This window comes from Clarias gariepinus, chromosome 25 (genome assembly GCF_024256425.1).
Source record: "Clarias gariepinus isolate MV-2021 ecotype Netherlands chromosome 25, CGAR_prim_01v2, whole genome shotgun sequence".
Lineage (NCBI taxonomy): Eukaryota > Metazoa > Chordata > Actinopteri > Siluriformes > Clariidae > Clarias > Clarias gariepinus.
This window is the reverse complement of record NC_071124.1, coordinates 19,499,993-19,519,361: the sequence shown is the minus strand read 5'-3', so window position 1 is coordinate 19,519,361 and position 19,369 is coordinate 19,499,993. Positions and strand designations below refer to the sequence as shown.

Here is a 19,369-nt window from a genome sequence, read left to right as displayed (position 1 = left end):
TGACTTTGGTCAGAGAGGTAACCAAGTACCCAAGAGTCACTATAAATGAGATCCAGCGGTACTTTGTAGAGGTGGGAGAGCCTTACAGAAGGACAACCACCACTGTAGCAATCCACCAACCCCAACCAAGCCTCTATCGTAAATGCATAATCCCAAACATAAGTCATTTCTCACCAAAATGAACAAATCAGCCTGCTGGGAATTTACCAAAAAGAACCTCAACGACTCTCAATCCATGAGAAACAAAATCTTCAGGTCTGATGACACAAAGATGACACACCTAGAATCAGGTAATTAGGTACTGCACATCACCTTATTAAACCCATGCCCAATGAAACATGGTGGTGGCAGCATTATGGAAATGCTGGAAAAAGGAAAAAGTGGACCCTGAAAAGTAAAGAGCCATCCTAGAAGTGAAAACCTGTGCTTAGGGTCTCGGGCTGGAGAGAGATATTTATAAATACAATTGCAGATGTTAGATCTCATGTCTGATGCACTTTGTCCTGTGCGTGCAGCTTAAGTTCTCTGCAAGTGTTTGTGGTGTAGTGTATAGTACTATACTGTGTATCCCCAATTGTGTTAGTATCTTGGTACAATGTTTGTGAAGTGAAGTGGACAACTTATGCACTTTTCTAAAGCTGATCTCACAAAGCTTTTACAGACAATGCAGATACCTACCTGAAGCAGAACAATAGGCAGTACAGTATGTGAGTGAGATTGTTTGCCTATGTGTGTGTGTGTGTGTGTGTGAGTGAGTAAGCTCCGTCCCCCTTTTCAGGATGAGTTGGCCAACCCCGGCACCGGAGCACCGTGACTGAAGTGTGATGTAACACCCAAAGTCAAAGCAGGCCCTATAAACAGAGCTGACCTCATTCAGCCTGACTTTCTCCAAACCAAACCGACTGAGTGAATCAATCAACCAGCGCTCAAGCCCACGTTCCTGGCCAGAATATCCTCACGATAAGTTTCCACACAAAGTAGCTGAAGCAGATCATGACAGCAGCTGCCATGGACGGTTGAAAACGATGATGATATATAGAATTTGTTATTGTAGCCTCCAGCCATTGTGTTATGTCAAGGCTGACCTTTAGGATTTTTATGAGAGGAATATTCCCACTCGGAGGACGTTTATGGGTGTGAGGGCTTATGCATTGGCGCATAGAGCTCATAGAGATGGACAGGAGAGCTCTAGAGAGATAAGATAAGATGAGATGAGATGAGAGGGACTGTATTAGGGCAAGTGAAGAACGTGTGTGTGTATATGAAAGGAAGAGAGGCTATGAGGGTTGGAATGGAAAGGATACAGTTGGATGGCATCACTATGAAGTCTTTAGAGGAATATTTTTCCTTAATGGATGCCTTTGTGTGACTCGATTTGCTAGCAAAGCCTCATTTTGGATTCGGCTCATGACTTTGACAAAGAGGACAGAATCTGTTTGTGTGTGTGTGTGTGTGTGTGTGTGTGTGGGTGGGTGGGTGCGCGAGTGTGTCTGCGTGGCACGCCTGTACTCTGTCTTTCTGCTGCATGAGGAAAATGTTATATATCTTCAATATCTCCAATTTGGTTTGCGCTAATGGCTCTAGCAAAACTCATCTTTGAACACTAATTATTCATCAGTGGTTAAAAAAAAGCAAGAAAAAAAAAAAGATTTTTCGCAGAACTCACTCTGCAGCTGCTCACTGATAATTACACAGCCTTAGAAAAGTGCTACTATTAATGATCAAAACCAATGTTAATAATATGATTTTACACTAGCAGTATAAATCAAAGTTAAAAAAATTATGAACGATTGTGTCCACACTGTGTCCACAATGAGCTTAAAGTTAAACTGGGTCTCGGTATATATGCGTCTTTTTGTACGAGGGCCGTTCAAGTCAAACCAGAACTTGTGATAAAATTTCTTGTGCAGGAAGTTGTAAAACTGACTGCCATTAAGGATTAAACTGTTAGCCGCGAAGTGAATGGCGATCCCGGCTAAGGCGGCTCAGAGACCACTGCAGTCGTTCCCATGAACAATCAGCGAGTGAAACGCGTCATTCTTGAAAATCGAATACCACTTGCACATTATAGAACTTTTGCTGGAAGTTACTGCCAAATGCCTGTACAGTCCTGACTTCGCTCCAAGCCGTTTCCACATGTTTGGAGGGCCTGAGAGGCCAGGGTTTTTTTTTCGAACTGCTCGCTCAGGCACCATTAGGGGTGGCGTAACATACTTGGAGGACAGCGCTATCCACTGCTTCCGCCTGCGTGAGCTCACAGACGCCCCTAAATGGCTGTAGTACCTCTTATCCAATCTTGGCCAATCTAGGCCTCCGGCTGCGAGAGGTTACAGCATCACCCGGGATTCAAGCTCGTCATCTCCGAATAATGGGGCGAGCACTTTACCACTGCGCCACTCGGAGGCCCCAAGGCCAGCGTTTCTGATCATTCAGTAAACGTTCTACCTTGATGGTATCCAAGCACTAGTAAAACGTTGGCATCAGTGGATTAGTGTAGCAGGATATTATCAAGAGAAATACAGTAAGGGTTTTTTTTTAATCTCATAAGTGTGTTCTGTTATTCTGCACAATCAAACGTCCTGGTTTGAATTGAACTCATCTTATATCATACAGAAGCAAGGAAAATCTTTATACAACAGCAGTGTCGAGTTCTTACATTCGATGCAGTAAACTTGTTAATGATGAAAAATATAAGCATACTGTATTTCTTGTCTGCTTTGTTGTTCTACAAGCCACAGCTGAACTGCGTTATGCAATAAAAATGGTTTTAAAATATTTCTTAGACATAACACGGATCGATTTCCAATCAGAAGAGCCCGTCTGCCGAATGCAATAGCCTCAAATAAGTTTATATGCTGACTAAATGTTGATAGCATTAACAGCTTTAGATCGTTCTAACAGCTCATGTTGAAATCTTGTTGCTTGCTGCTGCAATACAAGCTGGTCTGGGAGGCTTCGAGATTTCTAATTTGGGCTTGAAGGATGACTGTTAGCGCCAAACGGTCATGGTGGGAGTGATGAAGAGAAAGTACTGCGTGCTCGGAAAGTTTCCCTCGACGTTGAAGAGTTCGGAATAGCTCTCGGGCTGTGGGAGCTGCTGCTAATTTGGCCCGGGAAAGTGTTCCTTGTCTGCATATGCGTATTTAGTGCACTGCCTTGTTCTGTAAATATAATATTCAGCATTTAAGCTGTACTATGGAGTAATTCATAAGAGCTGCCTTATCAACAGTAATTACTCTAGGCCTAATGAGATATTTATCCCTTTGAGGTTTTTTTTCTTTTTTTTTTAGCTAATAGTTGCCACCAGCTCATCAATACCTCTGGCTTTAATGCCTTTTTTTCTCCCCAAAGCAGGCAGATGTTCTGAAGAAAACATAAAAACGCTGCTTTTCAGCTGTCAAACTTAATGACATTCCCAAGAATTTATTCAGTAGATGGATTCCGGCGATCAGTCGTCTATTATGTGGTGATCTTGCACTCGGGCAGACACAGATCGCCCCATTAACTCAGCCATTTTGGGCAAATCAAGGTCCAGCTGAAATGAAAAGGAAAAAAGAGAGGCAGAAAGACAGCCAGCCATACCTTCAGATCCATTGTTCCTATCAGCATCAGAGTTTTCACGGCCACTCTCTGGGTTGCCAGGCAACAGGGTAGCAAAGATTGACAGATGGTCCTCATCGGAAGCCGTGGGAGAGATGACTCCTCTTTCTGTCAGGCTTTGAGAAGATGACATGGGAAGATTAGGGATTGCGGTTGTCTCGGTTCTTTTTTCGCTTTCAGAACCACCAGAAGTCGTAGAGACGAACACCGTGGTTGTTTCTGGGTCAGGTTGGCTTGCTGCGGTCCTGGGTTCGTACTCGATCTCTCCCCGTGCCTCGGCAGCCGTTATGTCTTCCACTTGATGTGTAGTCGAAGCTTTGGTACCTTTGATGCTAGGATATGTACTAGTTAGGACTTGCCCTGTTGTTGTGGTTTTGGTGGTACTTTCTGAAAGGTCCACATCCCCCCAGGAGCTTCCTTCTTCCTCTGTCTTTCTGTCCTCTCCAAATCCCTCTTGAGGTAGTGCAATACTTTTCTCCTTGATGACTTCATCTTCCTTAATTGAGAGTACAGAGGGCACAGGTTCCTTGTCCATGTCAGGGGTCATGCTTCCAAGCTGGAGAACCTCGGTCACCACTGACCAATCTGCTGCGGCTGTGGTCATGCTTTGGTCCAGATCTTCTCTGGTGGTCTCGACTGGGAGAACTGATGTGGCTTCTGTGTTCTCGAGTTGAGAGGAAACTGTCGTTTTATCTAAATTGGGGGAAAATTGGTTGAGCCATGAAAGTGACAACCATGATTTCAGTCCTGCAGAGAAAAAAAAACAAAAAAACAAACAACTATTAATCTCGGCCAAATACCTCGCACCAGAACGACCACTATTAAAACACGATTCTGTTCGTGAACTTTTATTAATATCATTATGCTTGCACCTACGCCAAGTCCAAAGCTGGAAAGACATCAGTTAAAACAGAGGACACTTTAAGAAGCCATCAACTACGATTGTAATTAGCATGCATATGCACCGTCTTTCTGCACCGTCTTTTTCCTTTAGAGTTGCACAGGGAAGACCGACTTGAAAAGTCTGCGCCAGACGGATACATCTCGTAATCGCTTGTCAAATCCCATGGCTTTATTTATTCAGGCTGAGACATCAGGCGCTGTGGGCAGTTTGAGTCTAGTCTCTGTGGGTGCGCATGTATCTAATACCTTTATGTGCATAGATGTGTTTGTGTTTCATAAGAATAAGTCAATAAAATATTTAATAATCCAATTGAATGTTCGCTAAAGGATAAACAAGTACACTAAAACAAAAGGGTTTGAGAACTCAAAAACAACATTTATCTAAATAAACTCAACTGCAAACATGATTTGACATTACAGTATGTGCTCAAGCATTTCGCGAAAAACATGGTACAAGTGTCTCACCTACTGTAGGTAAAAAAATAATTTAGACAGGATCATATGACACCATTTTTCATAAGACTGAATGCTTCCTATCTCCAGAAAATTTTTTGGTAAATATGCATACACAGTTATATTTTTTATGAGATAAAAAGAAACACATTTGTTAAATACAATTTCATGGCCTTTTATGTAGTGTCCGTAACTTTTTAAAATTAAAATCTTTTAATGATCTTAACTGTCATTCAGCTGAAACGAGGCCGATTGAGATTTCTCATGGGAAAACAAAAACCTGAGAAGGTTTATTATGTTAAAATGCTAAATTTTTAACATATTGCAACGTCAATTTGACATGGTTACGGACACTACAGATTTTTTGCTTTTTAAGCTTCTACACCAATTTTAGTAATTAATACTCATGAGGAAATATGAATAATTTGCATTTTAAATTATTAGAGTTTGAAGCCAGATAGCACACAATGTATATAAAAAAAATAAAAACTATCTCTCCAAAACGGATGAAGTTACATAAACATCAGAAACACATTTTCTGTACTATATGTATAACATTAAAATTATGACATTAACATTGACATTGCTCAATATACAGTAATAGCCAACATAGTCGCCCACAATGTCGATGAAATGGATGAAAGTAAATCAATCTTGACCTTTCCGCTACCCTCCAGTTTCAGCCCTTCAAAAAACTGTATATATAGTGTATATACTGTATATAAAAAAAACTCTGAGTAGTCAGAACATTAAATTATTTTTACCGCACCACTTCTTGTTCCATATGACTGAAAAACATTAGCAACTAGCCTTTAAATCAAGCACTTAAATCATTCAATTATTACTCCCATTCGCAACTAATCATTGCAGCGCCCTGCCTTCAATTAGCGGGTTTATAAATTAAACACGCATTACACAAGGAGACGTCCTTGCCAGCATGCGGAGCGGAATTTGTTTGCAAGCTCCCTTGCGCTGCAGATTTGAAGCAATTAAATCTAATTGATATCCATTCACCAGGCAGGTCAATATTTCAACAACGGCATTAATTGAGGATTCAATCGGTTGGCCTAAGTAAAATGAATGCCTTTGAAATACTGAAATATTAACTTTTAATACAGATGGCCTTTTATTTGTAAGCAAACAGACCCCACTGAACAGCAACTTCTGTGAACTCCTTATGAGAGAAGCGGAGGGTGTATTTTATGTTTCTTAGCCAACGGTTTTGAATCTCGCTGAGGCACTGCGAGAGAATAAGCGCTCACATCCATTATTAAAATTGACTTCAATAATGTACATGACATGACTGGCTTTCCATCGCCCGTTAAACATTGATGGTTGGAGCTTGAGCCAAGTCTGGTACATGCTCTAATTACCTGAGAGGAAAGAAATCCGAACCTACATACTGGAGTAGAACTTGGAAAGCTCGGAGTATCAAGTTTAACACCAAGGTCTGGCTGGGTAATGAAGTCAACTTGGTGTAGAGGTCATTAAACCAATCTCCTGACCTCCGCTCACAAACTTAAACCCACTGAGAAAATCAAGGCAGTTTTTAGGTTTTAACTGTATAATGCTTTAACAATACATTGGCAAAATATACAATACTGATTTACAGAAACTTACTGGGATATACTGTAATGGATCAAGTGTTTTTTGTTTATTTGTTTGTTTTTGCTTTTAGCACTCTAAAATTATAATAATAATAATCAAAGCCATATTATTAAATAAAACCTAAATGGCATTGTCTATCACTGTTCTTTTCATGCTTGAAGGCGGATATTTATTTCCGTACTGTTTAAAAACCTTATTGAAGCACGGTGGTGTAGTTGTAAGCACAGTAGCCTCACACCTCCAGGGTCGAGAGTTCGAGTTTGCATGTTCCCCCGTGCTTGGTGGGTTTCCTCCAACAGTCCAAAGACATGCAGGTTGGGCTAATTGGTCTTCCCATATTGCTAGTAGGGTATGAATGGGTGTGTTTGTGTCCTGCGAAGGATTGGCCCCTTATTTAGGATGTAATCCGCATCATACTCTGCCGGGATTGACTCCAGGCCCCCCGTGACCCTTTACAGGGTGAGCGTTAGAGGAAATGAAAGAATGAATGAAAAAACCTAACGAGCATGAACTATACACAGGTCATTTGTTCACTCTTCGAATGAAGAGTCTAAATTACTGTAGTCGTCATGGAAGCGATCTCTGAATACTCTCCCAACATAAACACTAACGTAACTTTTGGCTTCAAGTCACTATCTCTGAACGCCTCCCATTGTGACTCACTAAAGAAGTCAGCTTGGGCACAAATCAAAGCGAACCTATAAAAGCATCTAACTGCAGGATACAAGGTCTTTCTTTTACGGCTTCTGGCCTGGATCTGGTCTGGAAGTGGAACAGGCTTGCAGGGAGCACTGACTTTGCTTAGTTTGCTCTGGAGAACAGAGCTCAGGCACTGGGTTTAATTTGAAGTAGCAGAACTGACAGGGCAACATCCATTACAAAAACCTAGGCTGGCCCAGACTTCATGCTGCACCATTTCTCGCTTTTTTTATTTCTCCCTGGGGCACAAACTCATATTTATCCAGCACACTATTCTATCCTCTCTCAAAATCTCATGCAGTCTTTCAGACGAAACTGTTTAAACGGTGATGAGTGAGAAAACAAACACCACCACTCTTAATGTCAGTGAACTTAAATCTGTATTTAATGCAGGCTGATTGAGCTCACCTTTCATCCCAAAAAAACACAAACAAACAAAAAAGAAGCGAGTGCGTGACTGTAATAGCTTTTAATTATGAATATGCACTGGTACAAGATTAATATCCACGACTTTTTAATTATTGCAATATCTGGGTATAGAAATATTAATGCCAGACGGCACAGTTATGTTAAAAAACTAAACAAAACTTTAATTATTCAGTATCTACTGGTGTGTCTGTTGGTGAACATTTCCAAAAAATATCTCAGCAATTACGCCCGAATATTTAGCCATATTTGGCCGGCAGTTTTTCAGGATTTTCTAACCTCCAATCTTTTATACCTCTTGATATAAATACATTTTTGTGTAAAAAGCTTTTTACTTTTAAAACAACTAAAACCTAAAACCTCTGTCTGGTCTAGTATTAATTTGTCAGTTAATATTTTAATCCAGTACATGATACCAACATCATGGATCGTCATTATTATGATCATATAGAGAGCTGATATGGAAATGCAGGGCTGCTATTAGTAATGTATCTACAGTACGTCTCAATGGGTGCGCTTTCAAACTTCAGAAACGACAAGGCTTGTAATGTTAACCAGTGGAGGAAAAAATAGTTTATGATCTTTGGCTGTCTCATAAAATTTAATTACTCTACAACACATAAATTAAGCTCTTTATTTGGGATTTATTGCTTCATAACATGGTCTGAATATAGCAACATAAGTGTAAAGTCTGGAACTCAGAAGGATTAGTTTTTCTGAAGATTTAATTTGTAACTCGTGCTTGGAAACCATCAAGGTTAAATGTCTTCTCAGTACATGATTTCAGCGCCATGACCAGACTGCCTGCTTCATGTCTGAAATGCCGGACTCCCAGGAACTCCTTTAATTAGCCAAACATGTGGAAACGGCTTGGAGCGAGGTCAGGACTATACGGAGGATGTGGCAATGACTCCCACCTGAGTTCCTGTAATGTGCATGATTGTGTGTACACTTATCACAGAGAGCTCCATTTCTTCTGCAAGTTGGCAACAAGTTCAGGTGTTCCACTCGCTGAATGTTAACAGGAACGACGGCAAAACCAACAGATAACTTAGGGAAAGCAACACATATTTACCATTATGTACAGTATATTAATGGATGGTTCTACCACGGTCGTCAAAATGAGAATAAATACAATGGTCACTATTGGCCTTTAATGGTCACCATTGGCCTCCATGATCCCTAGTGGGACTAGAAAGGTTCCTAAATGGATGGATAAATGAATATTAATGGATACATTTCTGTAATGTGAATCATGATAACTCACATGCTGCATTTTGAAACAAGCTCTACAGCTGTACCTCAATGATACTAGACCCACAGCTTACGTGGCTGTAAATCAAGAGGGAGATATTCAGTGTATTTTGGATGTTGACACAATGACCATTTCTCAAACTGAGGATTTAATTACCAGTGTGTAGCTGAATGGATCAGGTTAGGACCAAGAGTCAGATTAACATCTTACAGCCATTACTCAACTCCAGGGTCAGCTTGTGTACCACATTAGCTGCTTGCTTCCACTCCGCACCTCTTGACGATCCAACTAAATGGTATAATGCCATTGCAATGCATATACGAATCACTTGATGCTTCAAACTGAGTAATGTGATTGGATAAGAAGCTTAGATAATAGAGCATAACGTCACTGACTAACCATAGCCAGGTCCATACATTTTGAAACAATGAACAAAGTTTTTCAGCTCTATACACTGAATTTGAAATGAAACACTCACAATGTAAGCATTCTCAAGAGTTTCAGCTTAATTCAAGGGGCTTGACAAATGTTTTTTACACAAATTTTGGGGAGCTCATAAATAATGGAACGGATGGTTGACAGCTGGTTTCATGGCCAGGTGTAGCCTGGTCCCTCGCTACACCATGACTAGTCGAGCAGATAAAAAGCCTGGACGTGGTTCTGAGTGTTATATTTGCATTTAGTAGCATTTCACTCAAATTCTCAGCATGAGGTCCAAAGAGGTGTCTCTCCTCAGGGTGAAAAAATCTAAATAAAGCCATCAGAGAGATGGCAAAACCATTAGGAATTGCCAATACAACAGTTTGGAACATTCGTATAAAAAAGGAATTAACTGGCAAGCTAAGCAAATGAAAAACGCCTGGAAGTCAACAGTAGATAACTGATGTGAAGACTGCAGAATTCTGTCCACGGTGAAGAAGAACCCTTTCACAACATCTCGCCAAGTCAAGAACACGCTAGACGGCTTTATTAATTAAAGACATGCTTTATAACAAAGTGCAAAAGAACTCAAAGAATGCTCAAAAATAGAAAGATTAGATTTGACTTTGCCAGAAATAATTTCTATAGAGAAAGAAAGAAACATCTCGTGATCTAAAGCATACCACATCATCTGTTAAACATGGTGGGGGCAGTGTTATGGCATGAGCGTGTCAGGCTGCCAATGGAACCTGGATGGATAATTACATTATCTGGTGATCATCAACATGTAATATTGCTTAAGTATCTGTATTCAGATTTCATCCTGAAGTTGCGTGGGGCCTGAAGCCTATCCCAGGCGACTTACTGTAGGGCACCAATCCATCACGGGGCACATACACTGACTCACACACTACGGGCAATTTGGGAATGCCAATTAGTCTAATCTGCATGTCTTTGGACTGTGGGAGGAAACCCACCAAGCACGGGGAGAACATGCAAACTCCATGCACACAGAGACCAGAACCAAGCCTGGCCGGGAATCGAACCCGAACCCTGGAGGTGCAAGGCAACAGTGCTAACCACTACAACTTGACAATATTTACCGTTAAACCGCGCTGACCCTAACCAGGCAGTTATGAAGAAAGAATGAACAAACAATATTAATGCATATCAGTGAATACATCATTCACGTTAATAAACATGGTCTTTCTTTGTATTGTGCAACCTCTCGCTCTTGCCCACTTGCTTCATATCTCACCACTCGCCCAAATTAATAAGTAATAACCTCTGGCGTGTATCACATTTTTATAGAGTCTATGAGATCTTCATCTCTACTTCTGGAGCTCTCTAAACTTAACAAGCTACAAAAAAAAATTAAAAAACAGTGCATGTTCTGTTCTTATCTGTTTAGAACACATTCGTTGTTTATTCCGAATAATGTATTCATGCTCACTTGCATCCTGAATACCCATGTGTTCTTTTGCTCATGACAGGATCTTCACAACCAACTGTCTCCATAAAAAGTGAGAGACTGTTTTTATAAAGAAAAACAAAGGGGAAAAGGACAGAAGAGAAAAAGGTGCAACTTTAGAAACAGGTCTAAAGGATGCGTTAAGAAGAAAAAGGTTAAAAAAAAAAAAAAAAAAAAAAGAGGGTCTGCACCGAGCGAAAGCGAGCAGGTTTTTGATATGCTTACTTATATGGACCACTGGCTTAAAGACAGATACGATACAGTTTTATAAATCCTCTGGAACAATTTAACAGTGTTGAACACTTGATCTCTCTTACCAGATGCTGGAGAAGTGGTAGACTTTATGCTTGAAGACTCTTCCAGGACCGTAGTGCTTATCACACCCGGCACTGTGGTAAGAGGACTTGGACTGGTGTCCTTCTTCTCCTCCTCCTCCTCCTCACTTGTTCCTCTCAGGTACTTCCAGGGTTTCCACAAGGAGCTCATGATGTTCCTGAAAGAGTCGTGGTCCTGAGTCGTAGTTGGTGTTGGTGAGGGCATGGTTGTAATCTCATCGCTCTCATTTTCCTCTTTCGACTTTGCAGTGGTGATGTCAGATATTGGGGTAGAAACGTCCGGCCAGGTACTCGGTGGGAAATCTGACGGGTTACTCCAGTCCAGGGAGCCGTCCTCTACACAGAGACGTGCCGTGACATAATCATCAGACAGGGTTTCGGTGACCATAATGTCCACAGTGTCCTGGCCGGACCAGATTAACGGCTGGGGGACAGGTGACTCAGTTGAGGTACGTTGTGTTTCTGGAAAGCATTAAGATAAAGAGATCAATGAAAAGTGATTAAAATTCTGGGCTTTATCTATATTATCATACAGGTCAACAATCTATGGGTTTTACACCGGATTCCCTCCCTGTCATAACCAAGTTTGGAACAGGTGTTATGCACTACCAAATACCAAATAATCCCTGTCAAATGTTATATTACAACATAAATTCATGGTTCAAAGTTTATTATTATCAAATATGATATTAATATTATAATGAACCCTAGTCACGTGATAGCCATCAAGATCATTACTACAAATTCTCATATAATTTTATGGAAAATTTACATTTTATCAGGGGTGCATAACACCGGCACTGGATGTAGAAGCTGGGTTGTATGGGGTGTCGGGTTAAGAGTCTTCCCCATGGACCCAACAGTGTTGACCCAGCAATGGCGAAGCTCAAAAACTTACCCTCTTATCAGCAATCCAGACCGTCAACCACTTGTGCCACCACTGCCTCATTACATTACACAATTATAGAGTGCAAATGTTTCAGCTAAAGTGTTTAATAGTGTGTGGAAATCTACATCTTATAGCCAAAAACAGTGATCCAGACAACTATGCTAGTTACTGTAGCTAGCGCAATCACAAGGCATCGTTAAAGGGAAATACCTCGCTGATATGACGGTCAGTGCAAGCGAGCTATCTGGCTAACACGACTTTTTTTTAAGGAAAAGGAGTGTTTCTGGGCGTACTTCTTTCAAGTTTGATGCTGTCTGATATGTCAAATGTGAAATGCGCGTTTAAAATTTCCTGCTAGCTAATTTATCTGACAGCGCCGACTGCTATGACGTGCTATTACAGGTTTTTAAGAGTGACTCACGGCACCTCAGGAAAAAAAAAGAAGATTTTATTCACTTTTGAACAAAAAGACAAGAAAAAGAAAGAAAAACATGGTCTGTGGTATACGCTGCTCACTGTTAGCACTGGAAATTTAACTGATTAACTGACAGAACATACACAACACAGCTGTAAATGTGTGCTCATGGCAAAATCACTCACAAAATGTGTAAATATTCATTAATTGCCTATACTCTTTATCCTGTACAGTGGCGATTTGGGAACGGTAAGGGGGGAAACTGGAGTACCCGGAGGAAACCTACCAAGCATAGGGAGAACGAGAAACTCCATGCGCACAGAACCAAGGCGGGACTCGAACCCTTTATCCTGGAAGTGCAAGCCTACAGCACTAACCCCTACGCCGCCGTGCCCCCCGTGCCACCCTGCATAAAAACTGTTTCTACAAAATATCTATAAAAGAAGAGTAAATAAATCTCTATTTTAGTAAGGCACAAGCACTCTGAGTCTGTGTGCTGGAGGCAACTCTCAGGCTCTACTCTTAGTTTATCCTCTATTAAATACATCAATAGTCTCAGGAGGGACTTCCTAATGTTGGTGAAACTCCCCTGTGGGTTCTTGGCTTGCAATGTATCAGATGGAGCCATTTAAAAAAAAAAAAAAGGATTCACAGATTCCCAAGCGTCCATTTCCTTCTTGTTTCCTCTGACAGAGTGTTTCACATTACCGACCACACTCCTGCTGCGATGTGCGCTAAAATATCACACACAAAGTGCCTCGGTGCACTCCATATAAAGGGCATCTATCAGTCTTTTTTTTTTTTTTTTCCACAGGAGCCTGGCTCATGCTAACAACTCAGAACAGCTACTGTACAAGTATAAAAAATAAAGTAAAATAAATAGACTTATTTATTTTACATAAGGAAGCATAATACTTTAGGACAATATGAACGATAGGTTGAATAAAATATAACGGTTTAGAAAGGCTTAAGACAAATATGACTGAATAAAACACAACCCCATGACCACTATTCTTTTAATCTGCTTTCAAAATTGATTCGTACCGAACGCGGGTATGACTGCACTCTCCTCTCCTTCCACATTATACATTCCGTACCTGAGCACACATGCGTTCTCCGATACAGTATGTAGCTGTAACCCCCTCGTGTGCCTTCCTATTTTATCAGCTATTAATGTGTAGGTCAAAGCATACTGTAAAATCAGTGCTGTGCACACGGAAGGAGACAGACGCATTGATGTTGTGTCTTAAAAGGTGTTCCAGTTTTGTGTATAGGCTTTGGTGGACGACTTTTCAGAGTAGACTCGAGCACAGTGTACCGATCCGAGCTCAGGAACGATATGGAGTGTTCATGTTGGGCAAACATAATAATCTTTGGGTTAAATCAAACTGGAATCTGTGTCTATATCTGTGTAAGACTATAGCATGAAAGCACCCTTAAATTCAAAAGCATGTGTTACAATGCACGGTGGGACGGAGGCTTAGTGGTTAGCACCGTCGCCCAATACCTCCAGGGTCCAGGTTTGAGGATTCAAGTTACTGTTAAGGATTCCACATTTGTACTGTAGTTCAGTGTTAAGAAAATTATTATTCCATAATATTATATATGTTTTTTAATTTGAGTATTTGGATGGATCCTCATGTGTCTTAGAGGAAAGTTATGTGTTTAAGTCTAAATAATGGTACAGTGGAACCTTGGCATACCGATTCCATCTGTTCCAGAGGCCCATTTTCCCATAGGAAATAATGTAAATGCATAAAATCTGTTACAGCCACCCAAAAAAATCTTAGCAATTTTTAACACCATAATCATATTTTTGCATATAAAACATTTAGAAAAGATATGCAAATGAAGTAAAATATGAAATAAATGGATAATAAACCCTAACCTTAATTTATGATTCCTCTTGGCACTGGCTGACACTTAAGGGCCCATTTCTTCTTGCTAACATTCTTGTGACCCATGGTGCTATGTCTTCACTAAATCTTGCACAAAAAATAATAATAATAATAATAATAATAATAATAACAATTAAAAACCAGTTTCGCTTGGCTTTCCATGACTCCGAGACGTACGTGCAACTTTGAATTTTTGGGTCACTTGTATCCCAAAATTTCTTTGCATGCCAAGGCAATATTTTTTCGCACAATTTCCAAAAAAAGTTTGGGGTGTTCCTATGCCAAGGTACCACTGTACCTTGTTTAAATTATGGTTCAGCCTGTGATTCCTCTGGACTTCAACTGTAATTCTTGGTCTCAATCCCCTATTATGAAGCTGTTTACATACTGCTCACACTGTTTGCATGCTCTTTCCCAAATACAGGAGACCAAATCTGTCCTACATACACAAAATTCAAGTTAAAACAATGTTGTAGTCTTTTCACTAAATGCTGAGAAAGAGAGGGAGACAGAACCAGCTATGGATAATAGACTCGTACCTCTGTAGCAATAGGCAGTGAACATAGCCGTCCCATTGGCAAGCTCTGTGGATGAATCAGTGTGCACCCCCGGTTCTCCGCTTCCACACTCAGGGCGGGGTTTAATCACAGAGTACCTCACACTGCCATCTGCAAGCCACCCGGGTTCACAGTGCTCAAAGCCGGAGCGCCAGGCCAGGTGGAGCTGACCCACTGTGGCCAGCTGAGCGCCCAGAACATCACACTGAACCACAGCATCGGCCAGGGTGAGATTCCCAGGAGGAGAGAGCGGGAAGACTTCACCTGCAGAGGAAGTATAAATGCTTACTCATGCATCCTAATTATAAAAAGCATAATGTTATTTGTGTTATTTTTACTTTTTCATATATAAAGTATTATTGTAAAGTTGAGGGGTGTTCAAGTCAAACCAGGACTTTTGATTGTCCCAAATAACAGAACACAGTTATGTTTGTAGGAACTTCTGTATCTTTATTTCTTTATATAACCCTCTTCTACACTAATGCATTTATCCCAGTGTTTCTCTAGTGCTTGGATACAATCAAGGTAGAACGTTTTCTTAGTATGCCAGAGCCAAGATCTGACTGCCTGCTTCATTTCTGAAACGCTGGCCTCCCAGGAACTCCATTAATGGCCCAAACATGTTGAGTGAGGTCAGGACTGTATGGAGGGTGTGGCAATAACTCTTAGCTAAGTTCCTGTAATGTGCAAGTGGTGTTGGTAAATGATTGTGTGTACAGATGTGGACAGATGCGGCTATCCCGCAAGATTTTCAAGGATAAAGAGCTCCATTCACTGAATGTTCCTGGGAATGATTGCAGTGGGCTCTGAGCCACCGCATTCGGATCCTCATTCACAGACGTTCGGACTTCTTTAAAACGTTTGCACCATTCAAATGTTTTACTGCAACTAAGTGTCTCATCACTTTCCTGCGCTTGAAGTCTTCTGTAAATGTCAATCGCTTTTACACCTTCATTCACGAGCAAAGATTCCTAGTTTGACTTGAACGTCCTATGTATTATATCATCTTCATTACACTGCACTACTTTTCTTGTGCATGGCAGAATGACGAAAGAGATCCAGTTTCTACATTTGAGGTCATACAGTACATTCCTGGAATCTTCCTTAAAGCTAAACAAAATTTAGTCTCCGAAGCCAGATTACTGCTAACACAATAAACAACCATATCATAAGAGGATTAAACAACATCATACAGCTTCCCGTGTCTGTCATTTCACCTTGCATGGTGCCGGCGAAGCAGTAAACATCGAACAGCTCCGAGGCGTCTCGCTTCCCATAATTCCTCACCCCTCGTATGCTTTCGCTGTGTCCGTAGCAGCCCAGCTCTGGTTTTTGAATCGCGTACCTGTGGAGCAAAGAGCTGAGCTAAGCATGAAATCCTCTCAGCATTCGGCAGGATACCTTCCCTAGTATTATTATGCAAACGATGCAGGGCCGACATCGATGTCATTAATGAATAATTGCTTTGATCCGTCCTGTACGGATGCCTGGGCTCAGGAGAGGAGAGCGGTGGCGTGTGCGGCCACGCTTGGGGATTGCGCCGTTGCTAATGAGCAGTTTGAGTACAAATAATAGTTGCATTCCTTTTCAAATGTCATAGGCGATGATGCAGAAATCATAGGCTATGAAGAAACAGAAAGGGTGCAAGGGTGTGCATTGTTTATGTTTTATTTATTCTATACCATTGAAAAATACTTGTTTCTGATTGGCTGGAAGGTTTTAAGATGGTGTTAGTACTCACTATCCATTATACAGGATTGCGGGGGTCTAGAGCCTATCCCTATCCAGGCAGGGTACATCGTGGACAGGGTGCCAATCCATCACACACTAGGGGCAATTTGTGAACACTAATCTGCCTGTCTCTTTGGACTGTGGGAGGAAACCCGGAGTACCAGGAGGAAACCCCGTGGGAGAACATGCAAACTCCATGCACACAGACCCAAGGCAGAAACCGACCCCGGACCATTGAGGTGCAAGAATACAGTGCTGGGTGTTTTCCTAAAATAAAAGATCTACTGTAGGTCCTCACTCTTGGACCATTATTTTAAGCTTCATTTATAGCAGTTCCTGAATAATATGCTGTAAGACAGAATATTAGGCCGAGAGTCTAAATTCAAATGTGCTGAAAAGATATCAAAAGAACAGCCCCGAGCTAACAAATGGATAAAACGGTTAAAAAAATGTTAAAGGTTATTATTTACTTCCCCTTTGAATCTCAGTGGTCCAGACATTTGGCTGGAGTTTCCGAACTCTTCGGTTCACAAGTATGAATGAAATCCTGGTCCAATTTACCTTTATTTCACCCTGGCACCCTAGAGCTAGAAGCTGTGAACTTGCTCACTTTCATGTGTGTGTGTGTGTTTTTTTTAACGCTGAATATTTCTTTTAATGTGAATCATTAGGGCTAACCTGATGGTCTGATCGCTGAGCCAGCCAACCGAGCACTCGTCCAGGCCTGAGTGGAACGCAGCCCAGACTTGTTCCGGAGATGCGATCTGAGCCGAGTTCTGCTCACAGGCACGCTCAGCATCCATGAACGTCATAGAGTAGGGCTTGGGTAATGCGCGGTAATGAAACACAATCCCTGAGCACATCCATCATACACACGGACACACAGCGTCATAGGATGAATAAGAACCTTTTTATTTTAGCAAACACAGAAACATACCATGCAATATTTAATCCTGTCATACTGTACACAGTAAAAAAATAATAAATACATTTCAGAAGAATCTAATTAATAAAGAATATTTGAAATGACTGGAATTGGATAAAGAGCCCGTTAACAAGACATGTTTTTTTTTGGACAGGCAGTGCTGTGGAAAATTGCTTGATACTATGTGCCTTGAACACTGCATGAGCTTGGTGTTTTTTAGTGGAAATTGTTTTTCTTTTTTAACGTTAGAGATACAAAGACAAAAGCACATTTGTGTGTAATCATTGAGTGCCAAGACACCTGCCTTTCCAAGGACACACAGCAGCCCTAGTGAATACCTTAGATATTATTGTGTGGTTATGTATGTGTGTGTGTGTGGGTGGGTGTGTGTGTGGGGGGGGGCTCTCTTTCTTACAGACGCTGAGTGAGTGTGTAACCGAGACGTCCCGCACAGAAATAAACCTTTTTGCTTTTGCTTATCCAGCTCCGCTCGTGTCTTGTTTTGAGACAGTTTGACTGAATTTCCACCACAACAATGTACATTATTTCAGAAAACTCATTAACTCTTCATCTTTTAAAGCTTGCTTAAATATGAATAAATTTCACAGCATTAATTAAACTGTTACCGGGTAATTAACCAATTAATGACTCGGATGGCTTGGAAGAAAATTGAACACTGAACTTGGCACTGCGGGGGGAAAAATGATATTATATTGACAGAATAAATCGATCATGATTAGTGAGTAATTAATTCGCCGCAGGTTTGCGGACTCATTAATGAGGCAGCATCTCCCTGGCATCCTTCAGCATCCTAAATTAAAGACGGACCTTTGGGGTCGCTTATCGACTCCTGTTTCTCTGGAGTCCTGTAATTGATGGCCCATGCACAAAGCTCCTGGCAGATGGCTAGTTAAGATCGGTCAAAGTTCGGAAGTAAGGACGGCTGGAGTAAGAAGTCAAGTTTAATCACATTACAATCGCTTGGCTGAATTGAAAGGCGCTGTTTATAATAATTGCTATGATATTGGATTGTAATTTATTCAGTCTGTTGCATTAGCATTGTTTGATTATACATTCTTTTTAAGGAGACAAAGGACATGAGTTCCTCTGAAGTCCATTAATATAAACTTAGCCTTGGATTCAATATACTGTAGGTCTAAAGGCTGCTGATGATGAATGGAACAGTCTGTGGTGAGACGTTACTATAGAGCTGCTCCTCCTTCCCAGTGAACTACAAATATTCTTTCTATTCTATGTTAGCTGTACCCATGTGGTGTATACTGTACTGACGAGTGTGTGAAAAACTGTGTATAACCGCGAGTTTTGGCGCTGTGATTACGTTTCCATCTTTCCGCGTGAAAAATTAAACATGTTTAATTTTTTGGCCGGTTCTCGCAGAAGCTTGAGGACCGTGCAGAACTTCGCAGAAAGTCAGCGGGCAATAGTGGCGGCTCACAGTGCCTAACACCGCATCTCACCGCAAGTCAAACCACATAGCTAAATTAACTTAAATAAACTAAGAAAACACAAATATATAATTGTTTGACATAATCTTCTTGCTTTTCAATACACTTTGTCCATCTGTCAACAAGCTTCCATATTCTCTTATTAAAATATGTTTTATGCTAATCTCTGAGCCACGAATGCACCGCTGTCTTCACTTCTTCATCAGAAGTGAATCTTCATCCTCGTAGGCCTGCTTTAAGGGGACCAAACAAGTAAAAGTCTGATAAAGCAAGATCAGGACGATAAGGAGGACGCTTTAACAGCTCAAATTAAAGTTT

At 41.0% G+C, this 19,369-nt stretch overlaps 1 protein-coding gene across 3 annotated transcripts in view; it reads right to left on the bottom strand.

The window, feature by feature from the left end:
- Window positions 1-19,369, bottom strand: part of ncana (neurocan a) — a 107,014-nt gene that overhangs the window by 39,534 nt on the left and 48,111 nt on the right. For all 3 annotated transcript variants that reach the window (XM_053486980.1, XM_053486983.1, XM_053486981.1), the window contains exons 4-8: window positions 17,339-17,513; window positions 16,147-16,274; window positions 14,912-15,193; window positions 11,153-11,632; window positions 3,583-4,347 (exon numbers count right to left, since the gene is read on the bottom strand). In XM_053486980.1, coding sequence (XP_053342955.1) covers window positions 3,583-4,347; window positions 11,153-11,632; window positions 14,912-15,193; window positions 16,147-16,274; window positions 17,339-17,513 — 1,830 coding nt within the window. The remainder of the gene's footprint in view (window positions 1-3,582; window positions 4,348-11,152; window positions 11,633-14,911; window positions 15,194-16,146; window positions 16,275-17,338; window positions 17,514-19,369) is intronic.